Source organism: Diabrotica virgifera, chromosome 1 (genome assembly GCF_917563875.1).
Source record: "Diabrotica virgifera virgifera chromosome 1, PGI_DIABVI_V3a".
Taxonomy (NCBI): Eukaryota; Metazoa; Arthropoda; class Insecta; order Coleoptera; family Chrysomelidae; genus Diabrotica; species Diabrotica virgifera.
The window spans coordinates 296,343,781-296,356,987 of record NC_065443.1 but is presented as its reverse complement, the minus strand read 5'-3'; the positions used below and the strand labels follow the sequence as shown (position 1 = coordinate 296,356,987).

Below are 13,207 nucleotides of genomic sequence, written 5' to 3'. Positions count from 1 at the left end.
TCGACATCCGATTTGGGCGTCGAAACGTTAATAAAATTATTTTTTTTTAGTTAAATTGTGGCTTATTTCCCATTTAGACTAGTTTATTATAAAAATTCCGCAAGTAAGCAGCTTCAGAACAACATTACAATCAATGTTTTTCATGTACAGAATTTAAAAGACCCTCTATCATCCATTCATTTTTAAATGTTGTTCCCCTAGTCTTAAATGTTTTTAGATAATTTCACACAAGACGTGACCGCCGCCCTACTCCAGTTTTCACCGAGTTGTTTACCCTATAAAACTAAATATAATTTCGTAGAATAAAAGGTATATTTTATATGGAGCGAAATCAAATTATAGCGTTGTGTTTACTTTATCGTCGAAGAAAGAGAAATAAGAGGAACCGAACTCATTGGGTCCATCCTATTAACACAAAAAGATACGATTTATATATTTTTATATTCACACATATTGATGGAACACCCTCTATACTCAACGTTAATTGCAACTATATAAAATAAAGTGTATTATAATATTCTTAGCAGTTTTAATTACTGTTGTTATCAGTAACATATAATTAATTTTGCTGTACTTATAAAATGTGTTTTTTTCTTTATCACCTAATTCGTCAAATTAATTAATTCAAAATAATTCGTGCATTGTTAAGTGCACGGCATACACCATTCAAAGCATTTCTCGTTAAGTTTCTATATTTATATATTTCTATTGTTTTGTCCCAATGAACAGGTCTCGCTTCAATTAATGTTATTAATATTTCACTATCAATCTGAGACATCATAATATAAAATATATGCATCTACTTTAAACAGCCACAAAGTGTGAATGAAAATAATGTACGACAACCAAAGAAACTACCTTCGTGCGACTGAACGACAGTATCATATGAAAGGATGCATTAAGTCCCCTATGCTACTGGGTGCGTAAAGACGGCACGGCTGCCGTTTGTTGTTGTAAGCGAGGGACGGCATAAACTAGTGAAAAAGGCTCCATATGATTACATGCGCCACCATTGGAATGTCTTCGTGCGTTCTAAACCTCGCACGTTTAAATTCTTATAATGTGAAACAGCACTAACCCATTCGTTGCCGATCACGCGCCAGCTCGTGATATGGTTACTGCAGTTAGACAGCCGTACAACAGAATCGCTCCTAACCGAGTTTCATCCTCTTCTATAGGCAGCGAATGGGTTAATATACTGATTTTAACATATTTATGCATTTTTGGATGCATTTCATGCATTGTAAATGCAATTAAGCATTTCCACTCATTTTACTATTGTACACTTTTTTCCTGAGGTCATTCCGAACTCAATGCAAAAAGTTGCAACTCGATAGGTGCTGTATAAAAAATCTATTAATGTTTTCCTAAATTCTCGGTTCTATTACTACGATTTGTATGACTAAAATTGAACGGACAATGATCCTGTATTAACAACTTATTTAATTATTCGTAATGTTGAGGAATTTTTCAAACAGTAACGGTCTAGTGAACAGAACGTACCACCTCCTACAAAGTTTTCCATTTCTTCTTTTAGCGGCTTTCATTCAATACAAGACGAAACCCTTTCCACGAATAATTATTTTATCGATTTGTTTATTTTAGAAAGGAAACACCAACCAGGAATTCCGATCCAGAATTAAAAATTCATGCACTTCCATGCATCGTTTACTACGATTTGTAGGCAGTAAATTAAAAGGATAATGATCTCTATTAGCTTGTTTAATTCTTCATAATGTTTAGAAAGTATCTTTACCTCGATATTTGCAATTATGTAAGGTTATTACGAAATGTAAATTTAAGGTGGATAGCCGTACCACGTATCTTAATCAAATCCCGGTCCGAATACTTAAATGGCGACACTAAAAAGAAATATGATTTATAAAGTAACAGTTTTCAAATACCACCTATCACACTTTGCCAAAGAATCGTCAATCGGGTCATTCGTTAATAAGTCGCAATGGCATAGCATGACGCTACATTTGCAGTTTTCAAACCGATCCGATGGTAAAATGGGAATTAATATTGGGAGGAGAAATACTGTTAAAGAAAAACAATGGTTTAGTAAATGTTATTCGGACCCTGCATCGTGGGAATCAAAGTTTGAGTTACGGTGGAGTAGGGTAATTCAAGCAGATTTCTGTAATCAATAAACGTCGATATAACAGCGAATATTTAGACATTTAGACGTAGTGTGAGGTGATGCAGATCTTGTACAAGGTTAATAGATTAGGGCATAGATTGTCTCGTAACTGTAGACCAATCAAATGCTCGCTTTTTAAAGGCGGGAATACGTCATCCGTACGATAATTTTAAAATTATCATAAGTTTCAATGCTAATAAAAGGTTCAAAAACTTGGGTTTTGCAATATATGTTGGGATTTTATTGGGTATAGGTATATTTTTGTTTTTATATTGGCAATTATATCAACTCTTCCCTTAAAAATCAATAGTCTGCTGACAAAAAACTAGAATTGATTTAACACTTATTATGTGTGTTTTAAATGGAGAAAACAGTTTAATTCGCACAAAAACCCAAAAAAAATAGAAGAATAAGTTTAAAAGCAAAAATACTTATGTAGGTAGGTACATACTTACTTATTATGCTTTTCGTAGAATGTGCAGCATTTTTACCATTTCTAGTGGTATGCAACAACTCCTCTATGAACCTTGGTTTTTGTAAGCCTGATGCAGTTTTTGTAAGCCGTAATCCTCCGCTAGCCTGCGGTCAAACCATAAGATCTGCTGCGTGCGTAGCAGAAGAAATATATGAGGGAAAAGCTAATAGACGGCCGGAGTGTGACGTCACGGCCAACTGCGGCTATATTCAGTGTTATGATGATCACTTTCCAAACAAAGATTGTAAACACGTTGAAAATTACGGTTTTACCGAATCTCAAGACTTTTTAATTAGTATAAAATCTAAAAAAAATAAAATATAAAATTTCTAAAAATCAAATAAATTCTAACCTTACTTCACCCATACACACATTTTATTGCTATTTATATAAAACATCATGCTTTATTATTTACACAACCTTGTACAACTGTTGTAGTAACTATAACAATATTCTCTGTAAAAACTGAGAAAATAATAAAAAATACAAATTTGCCACACTAAACAACGTTTGTTTGGAAAGGTTTGGAAAAATCTGACATGACATATGTCAATAAAAATTGACACTTTACGTCATCACTCCGGCCGTCCATTGATACTGATACCGTTCGGTGTATAATGCAGAGATATGTAAAGAAAATAGATCAGGCTAGTCATATGCCACTCAATGCATCGGGGTGTAACTCCGATATCAAGTACGGTGGTCTAGCTATCTTTGTCTGTCGTGCGAGTGTGAGCGTATCTACCAAGAGGTGGGAATAACGGAATGACAGTGACACACAGGCGGCGGCCATCATATGCTAGAGAGAGAAAGCTAAGCGCCGGTAGAGAGAGATAATAGACCACCGACCCGAACTGTTCCGCGTTACGCTATTTTTCGAACTGGCCTAATCTATTCTGTTATATCTATGGTATAATGCCCGGTTGCACCAACAGATCTTAAGCTTAAGTCGAGAATATCATAAGAATTAATTTAATATAATTATAATATATTACAATAAGAATACCATAATATAATAATAGATATAATTGATAATAAGGTAAGAATCTAAAATTATGGTGCAACGTAAGTGGTACTCAAGGAGGCCCTATCTATAGGGCTTTTCATCGATTGTCATTTGTTTCGAGCTTCTGTCATATGTCACATAATATTAATATATCTACGTCATACGTCTTTGGTTTGTATTATTGTATATACCAATAACGTATGTCGTAGATATATTAATATTATGTGACACATGACAGAAGCTCGAAACAAATGACTGTGAATGAAAAGCCCTATAAGTAGAGCTTAGCTAATCTGGAGCTTAAGATATGTTGGTGCAACCAGGCATAAAAGCGTTAAAAAAGTCAATTTACTTGTTGTAATAATTATATTACAGATTGCAAATACTATAATAAATAAATAAATTGTAAATCGTGAAGTTGGGCATAGTTAGAATAGTTGGATGGGCAGTATTTTCTTGTTTATATTTAATATGAGAAAGCACGCGCAACAATAGCGAATATTATATGACATTGTTGCATCTGAAGAAAGAGTTTGCGAAAAAACTGCCACAAATGATGAAAAATAGTTCATTTCATTATATGAACTTTATTTTAACTTAAACAAATATTGATGACATGGCATTCGTCGCTAATAAAAAACAGCATTCAATCATGTATATTAGTACAATAATGGTAACAAAGTAAAAAAAAAACATAAGTAAAAAACTTGAAAAAAACTCCGACACAATACGTGTACGCACGGTCCAACACTAACATAACGTTGACATCAATTTCAATTTTTGATATTATTAAATTATTGTAATATTAAGTTATCAGAGTGTGTTTTCTGTGATTTATATATATATATATATATATATATATATATATATATATATATTTATTTATAATTTAAAATAATAAATTTATGCCGCACCAAACCTTTTTTATTCGATTCTATATGTTTTTAAAAGTTCAAATGTATTTTTTTATTTTTCCAAGTGGGCCGAAAATTATTATTAACCAATACTTCTGAGTTTTCCAAATCTTTCTCATGAAATAAAACAGAATAGTTCGTTAAATTGTTCAATTTTTTTTATTTCAAAAACTATTTTTAAGCTGAAAGTCAGAATGATAAAAAATAAAATAATAGTTATTTATGTACCAAGTCAGTAAAGTTACTCTTTATCGAACGAGTCTGATATTACGAGAAGAGCGAGTGTAGCGAGCGAGGCGAATAACAGACGAGTTCGATAAAGAGTCTTTACTGACGTGGTGCATACAAAATTTTATCGCCAACATAATTTGATATTGGTTTTGAGATAACTTTTAAGATAAATTTTGCAAGATGGCCGCGACAGTTATCAATATTGAATAATTACTAAATCGGTAAGGAAAAAAGAAGAAAACACAATATCTACGAATCTCTTATTAAAAGCAGTCTATTGTACGGAGCAGAAACTTGGCGGATAACCGAAAACAACAGAAGAAAACTGGAGGCAGTAGAAATGGACGCTTTTAGAAGATCAGTAGGAGTGTCACGCAGAGAGAGAATACGTAATGATGAGATAAGACAGCGAATGGGGGTTGACGGCTCTGTAACAACAGACATAGAAAGAAAACAGCTGATATGGTACGGACACGTCCAGAGGATGGATAACTCAAGACTCCCTAAAATAATTATGCAATGGGTACCACCAAACCGCAGAAAGAGAGGAAGACCCAAGAAATCTTGGAGAGAGGGAGTAACGAAGGCGATGAGCGCAAGAGATCTTAGAGAGGGCCAATGGGATGATAGAGTGTCATGGAAATTAGGCATCGGACAACGTCGTAAGACGTTTTAAAACCGATTGATATATATACTAAATCGGTAAAGTTTTAATTTATTTTATGAATATAATTACAAAATACTACAGAATTTTCCTTTTTTTGACATAAATTTAATTAACAATGTCATAAATTTTGTGCAATATTTTTAATAATTAAAGTAAATAGATTGTAAGTTAACTCAAATAAATAATCGATTACTGCCATCGAACACTTACATTCAATCTCGATTAATCACGGCAGGTAAAGTAAAATTCTTCTTTCAAAGTGTTACTTTACTGCCGCAAATGGGCGCAAATGAGTACAATAATGAATGACTTTAGTGACGGTTAGCAATAAAAGATGTTTTATTAATTACCAGAAACTAAAATAATAATAAAAATTCAAAATACTCCAAGAAATTATCGACTCAGAACTCTTCATTATGGCCGCAAAATAACGATTACAATAATGAACTAGTTCAAATCGACTTTTTCTTTTACATCGTCTTCTAATGGCCGAATTATGAATAAATTATTATGCTTTTTCGTTGATATTTCGTTACAATATACTTCTAAATAGGTACGTGATTAATCAAATCATTTACCAAAAATACCAAAGTTTTGTAATTTAACAAAAAACTTACTATTATAAACATGTATTTATAAATAACAATATTAACTTAAATTTATTATTTATTTCCTAAGAAGCATTTCCTAAGAATTTCTTAGGTACATTGACATATAACGAAATGTGACAACGTGCTTTTTGGTTTGCAATATTTGAGTAATAAAAGTATTATTATTCAACTTTTGTGGCAACACCCAAGATACATTTTATTTATTGAATAATTTTATTTATTTGACTCTTTTGTTACAGACCGACGAACATCATCGACGTTGCCACCGTGTGAGGTATCTATGACAAAGCGCAAAAGATGGCCGACGATTCGAAATGTATAAAGATAAATGTTCCTCTTGATCCCGAAGACACGAACCAAGCTGTTGCTTACACCAAGACTGTTCACGCTCCCCCGCTTCTGAAAGAAACCGAATCTCTTAATAATGCTTCTGTTTTAAGGTAAGAATATTGCAACGAATTTAACATTTAATTTGTTTAGTTTTTATTTTAATTTATTTATACTTATTTTTACTTTATTTATACAACATTGTTTATACTCAAATATAATTTAACGTTTGCCAAAAGCAGATATTATGTCCATTTTTGGTAGAGGAATGTAACCAAATATGGAATAGTGCCCTAATATGGAATTCCTTAATTTCTCCGAAAATATAAATTGGAAGCACACTACAAGACCATCCTCTATTTCAGTCGCTCTCTTTATTATCGTATTCACATCTCTGTGTCAGATGCGCGAACGATACGTGTCTGACAGGCGCGTTTTGTTTTATCGTCTCGTAGAAAATTTTAAAGGTAAATATAATTCAACGAGTATTATTGGTTATTATGCATTAATACAGACTTGATATGCTATTGCGTATATCAACAGTACCTTTATTTTGATATTTTATGACCTTCTGTAATTAAAACATTACGACTTGAAAAAATGTTGATACTAGTTTGAACTAATGTACAAATCCAAATATGGACAGTCGTTGGTGCCTAATTATGGAATAGTGGATTAAGTGTAAGTGGGCTCATTATGATTGTGCTAGTCCAGAGTTTCATACATGGATCTGTGATGTCTGCAAGTGAATTAAGCTACTTCTTTAATTTTTCACAATTTTCTTATTTAAATTTATTTGATCTTAGATGTTTGTCTATTTTTGGTATTGACATGTTGGTTTATGCCTAGGTATATTCCATGTATGGGTACCTATTCCATATTTGGTTACTCATTTGGGATTTTGTTTTTTTGTTCGATTTTTTTTTGTTAATTAAGATATTTAATAGAAGGCTTTTAATTGCTACATAAAAATGTATGACTGATGTATAATAACATTAAATTGCTTTCATTTCTATAAAGGTATTATTTTATATCCCCAAAACAAAATGGTATTCCATAATTGGCGACTTTCCTCTACTTTACAGGAGATCAAATTCAAATTTCCACGACGGCCATAAAATTACAGTTTTTTCTTATATGTCAACTCACATAAATAGCTCTATAAACATTAAACTCGAAACCAAATATGATATTTCTAAAATTGTAATTTTATGGACATCGTGGACATTTGAATTTGCTCTTCTGAAAAATATCGAAAGTGGACATATCAGCTTTTGGCAAACGGCCACTCAAATATATATTACATTTATTATCCCCCGACAATAATACGGATATAATCGTGCACTGTTTACGTTCAGAATATATTACAATACTCTTTATTTAAATGTTTTCATTCATTCTGAACAGTAGGGAGATACTGGATTCCATCAAAATAAGAAGACTGCACGTCTTATAGTCCTATAACACGTGGTGACAGATATGAACTCCTAAAATTGATAATGCAGGGAAAGACTCAAGGAAGGCGCAGCATAGGCAGAAGAAAAATGTCATGGCTGAGAAATCTCAGAGAATGGTTTGGATGCAGCTCAACTGAACTATTTTGGGCTGTAGTATCAAAAGTTAGAGTAGCAATGGTGATTACCAACGCATCGATGCCGGCCCTTATCTCAAAATTTCCGTTCTAGTCCATTCATAGCGGAAACCTTTGTCGGAGTCTAAAGAAGCGTGGATCAGGTTTGTTGGGAAGGACACTTGTCTACTTATGTGTTCTAGAGATCGGGTTGTTTACCGGGTTAGGTATTGGTGGTTAGAGTCGATCTAGGTAAAAACCTTAGTAAAAACAGAGGGAAGAGCGGTTCTAACAGGTATCAAGGAGGCAGAACTGGACTTGCAGAGGTGGGAAGAAGAAGAGGTTGACAGCCTAGGGGTAAAAGAAGTTCTGCTCTAATGGACGATTCCACCTGGATGCCCTAGTATGAGAGGGATTGGGTTTAGCTGGTTCCGACTACATCGTAGTTACGGAGGGCAGGGTGGTCCGACTTAGGTCCAAATTGGTCGACGTGACTCTGATGAGGTTTTAGCTTAGGAACCGAGCACTGTCGAAAATTTTTACCTCCGGCATCTGTTTGCAGATTCCGCACCTAGTGATGAAAATAAAAGGTAAAAACATATTATATGCGGTTGACATGACCAATATTACCTGTATTATGTATAGAATACTACTTACTAGTTAATAAAATTTTTGGGAATGTCTATGTGCCCTATTTTCCATCCAAGCCACTATAACGCAGTAACGCAGACCTTGATGGTGGAAATGTGGAGATATGGCAACTCGGGTGTCGAAGCATAATATGCGAAGACTTGCTGGTTTCCATAAAAGGAATTTTTATGGATACTACAAAGTTACAATAATTCCTCTTACGTTAAAAGTGGGACCACTCTTTGGCAGATCGGAGAGCATTTTATAAGTTATATGAGGAGAATATCTTTGACGGATTTTTGGAGCTTCTTAAACAGAGATGTTGCGGCTATGCACCTGTAAAGCCGGGTTCACATATGCGAGCCGAACTGTATGCGAACGCTCTTTTCGTATAATTTGTACGGCAGGACGAACCGCTTTCGAGCTGTTCATTTGTCACTCGTCACGAATCACGGCCTGATTTGTAAGAAGTGGAGCTAAACTATTATTACAAAATAAAAAATATTTTTAAATAGTTTTAGATGCTCGAATGGATTTAACGTCCTCCTTGAAGTACAATTAAAATTTTTTAAATGTGTTCTATTAGTTTAGGTCCAAAAATAAACTACCGTTTGTTTAAAACTGTTTCTTTTAATAAAAATATGTGTTAACCTAATCAGAAGCCAATTTAAAGTAAATAAAGCGGCCATGTATATTTGTTTGAGCACATGATAATTACAATTCTGTTTTATATTACTTTATGTTTAAAAATAACCTCTGGCACATATCTGAAGCTTTTTATATGAAAAAATAGGACGCGAAACGTGGCGATGTTTTTATGAATCGATTTTGGCGTTAAAAGGGCTCACTGATACGTTTAAAGGGCGATTGTTACGTCTATCTCTCGTTTTTTTAATAGGTTGGAGGTAGCAGGTGATGTCTTGTTGGGAAGGTTTTTATTATTCCTGTAAATATCAGTAAATGAAAAGAGTTTCTTGAATAACAATAAATCGATATTTTATGCTCGTTTATGAGTATTATACGAGTAGAATAAGTAATAATAAGATCCCGGAAAAATCATTGTAAAAGTTCAAAGCTGTATTTTCAGTTTGTTTTGTAAAGTGTTGCAGAGATGGTTCTTCGCTTGTGCATGTAACTCTTTCGTATGATTCTACTAATTGTATCCTGCACAGTCTCTGACCAGGACGGTTCCATAGCTGTCACATCTTGTTTTTCTTCTTCTTAAAGTGCCCTCTCCTCAATGGAGGTTGGCTACTACAATAGTAAAATCTTTTCTGTCTTCACCTGTTCTTATTAGCTGTTCAAAATTTAGCCTTGTCCATTGTCGGATGTTTCTTAGCCACGATAATATTTTCCTTCCTATTCCTCCATTTCCCTCGATCTTTCTTTTCACCATCAGTTGAGCATATTGATACCTAATATTTCTCAAGTATCTTGTTTTTCTAAAAAATGAATAGTCGACTGAGGTAAGTTCGTATGGAGGATTTTGTTTGGGAGTAGTCATGGGTTGTGACATGCTTCGTTGACTACCAAAAGGCATTTGATAGTGTAAGCTGTATAAATCTGTGGTCAATTTTAATAGAAATGGGCGCACCAATGCACCTGGTGGCACTTATTAAAAATCTGTACCAGTCCAATATAGCGACAGTACGACTAGATCATAAGTTCTCGAACCAATTCAAGACCGAGAGAGGTGTTAGACAAGGATGCGTGTTGTCACCTGACCTATTTAACATTTATGGTGAACATGTCATGAGGATGGTTTTAGAAGGATGGGCCGGTGGAGTAACAGTAGCTGGTAGAAAAATCTCCAATTTAAGATTTGCTGATGACACTACACTTATAATGAGCAAGAAATGTTTGATGATCTGCGAAGAGTTGAGTACGAAAGCAATAAAGTTGGTCTGAAAATCAATAAAGCTAAGACAAAAATAATAGTGGTCGACAGATTCGACACTATTCAACTCCTAACATGTTATAGGAATACCAGATAGTAAACACCTTTGTCTATCTCGGGCCTAGTATAACTAACGATGGTAACTGTGAAGCAGAAGTTCGGAGACGTATTGGTATGGCAAAAGATGCGATGAGTCGCCTAACTAAAGTTTGGAAAGACAGATCTATCTCTCAAAATATCAAGATGAGACTGGTGAATGTCCTTGTATTCTCAATATTTCTATACGGAGCAGAGACTTGGACTCTTCGGGCATGTGAGCGCCAAAAAATTGATGCCTTTGAGATGTGGTGCTGAAGAAGAATTCTGCGCATACCTTGGACAACTCATAGGACAAACGATTCCATTCTAAACCAACTCAATATTAAAAAAAAAGGCTGTCCACAATATGTCTGCAACGAATTCTGCAATTCTTTGGTCACGTGGTTCGCAGAGATGACGACAGTTTGGAGAGATTAATTGTTTCTGGAGACGTTCCGGGTAGAAGATCAAGAAGACGATCACCAACTAGATGGTCTGACCAAATAAAGCATTCAGCTGGAAACTCATTCTGCGAAGCTCTTAGAGCAGCTGAAGATAGATACCATGGAGAAACATTGTTAGGAATATTGGAAGAAATCACGATCCTCAGTAGTGGGGAAACGACAAGAGAGAGAGAGATGAGTTGTGTCTGTTTTTATGTTGTTGGGGAGCTTTTTAGAGTAAGATATGAGTCTTTGTGTTTCCTGACCTGCCCAAATGTCGATTGGTTCGGTAGGTTGTGTGTTGTCTTCGGTGGATTAGTGTTTGTGTCCTGTTTTAGGTGTCTATCACCTCTTTAGGACGTGGTTTATTTTGTTTAGGATGGTGTAACTGGAGTCATTGTGGAAGAATTAGTGGTATTCGATGTCGGGAGAGATTGTCTTGCGTCGGAGGTTGTGATAATTAGTTATGAATGAAATGGCTAAATTGAAACGTAAAAAATGAATTTGATTCGCGTTGAGGGCAGCGCTGGCTATATCTTCCCTATGGACAGGTATAATTGTGCAATTAGTTTTGGAAACCACAGAAAACCTATCAATTCCTGTCTGTGCAAAGATCGAAGTGAGTTATTTATCTAATTGTGTGATAAGAAAGTGGAGTGGCCTTCAGGATGTCGATGTAGGTACCTATTGATCTGGGACTTCGTTGCTGGTAGACGTCAGCAGTTTTGCGGGTGGGAATTGTAGTTTGCAATTGGGGTGTCTAATGGAAGTGTTTTGAGGTATCATTGACGATGGATGAGCAGCGCATAACTCCTGCTCAAAGAGGCGAGCCTCTCAATCATGATCTGGACGTTAGATAGTTGATCAATCAGGGCTAAGGGGTGAAAATCGCACATATTTATACACGAGTGTTAGGCCGAGAGTGACGATATTTGGGGTTTCGAATTCAACTGATGACAGAGACAATAAATATTTTGGCCGAATTGGGTATTTTTAGACATTCTTGAACTCAAAAGTTACTGACTAGTCAGACTAGTGACATTAGCTAGTGCGCTGGAAATATTATAAGGATTACTTAGTACTACAAACAAAATAGATAAGTACACGTTATTCATGCATTTTTTATTCATAATATGATAAAATCTGGAGTTTTTTTATTATTTTTTTTGTATTCTCCCAATAAATAAATTCAATTTTAGTGCATATGCACTTAATTTTTTGCGCAAGTTACTGTTTTTTACTTGTTTTATCAACAAACATTTCATCCATATGTAAGTCTAATGGAAATTTGCAAATAAATGAAACAGACAGGTAGATAGGTATCTGTTTTGTTGATATGATAATTTGAAAGTAATATTGTATACCATTATAAGTATCAATAATTGTTATATTTCGGTAAGGTTCTTTTTTAATTTAGGGCAAGCTCAATAAACAGTTATACGTTATTTTTCTGTTACTAAGATACCTAGATGAGAATTGCAATTGATGATCGCCAACCTCCGATGAGGAGAAGGCTCATCAAGCAGAAGACCAACCTACTTACTACCAGCACTTTGGTTTTGTTCTGAACCTGCCAGGATCTTATTATTGTCCTTGATACTTAGATATTGTTTCTATTGATTTAATATATCCAGTGGCGTAACCACGGGAATTTTGGGGGTTATAACTCCCCATTGGGATGTACTTTGAACTCTATGCGCTTAACATCATTACTATTTCATAACCCCCAGCAGTGCCGGTTTATCAATTGGGCGCTTGGGGCGCGCGCCCAGGGGCCCGGGGCCCTAAGGGGCCCGTTCCTTTTTTTTATAAAAAAATAAAACGCTAAATAATCTACATATTCTCATTCTCATACGCAGATATTTATGCCAATACACTGCAAAAGCCTATATTCTATTGTTACATCTCTTCACGCCTATACACAGTGGCGTAGCCGAGCCCTACAGGGCTAGGTATTTTTGGCGGGGCCCTTTTCCAAAAACTATAGAAAGTTGTCAGATTTAGCCATGTCTCGAATTGTATCCAAAATAATCGCATAAACAGAGTTTTTTAGTTTCTAATAATTTTATTTTGAATTGTGGGGCTTAAATAATAATTTTCTCAATTTTCGGCTTTATAATAAGTTCTTTTAAAATAGCTAAACGAAAGACAAAAATAGATATACATAAATCTAATTTATAGATAAAGAATAGATTATTCCCGAAAATGCCAATAC

At 34.6% G+C, this 13,207-nt stretch overlaps 1 protein-coding gene across 1 annotated transcript in view; it reads left to right on the top strand.

The window, feature by feature from the left end:
* Window positions 1-13,207, top strand: part of LOC126885583 (ATP-binding cassette sub-family G member 4) — a 256,853-nt gene that overhangs the window by 176,425 nt on the left and 67,221 nt on the right. The window contains exon 3 of the mRNA XM_050652180.1: window positions 6,287-6,487. Within this exon, the coding sequence (XP_050508137.1) occupies window positions 6,345-6,487 (143 nt within the window). The 5' untranslated portion in view covers window positions 6,287-6,344. The remainder of the gene's footprint in view (window positions 1-6,286; window positions 6,488-13,207) is intronic.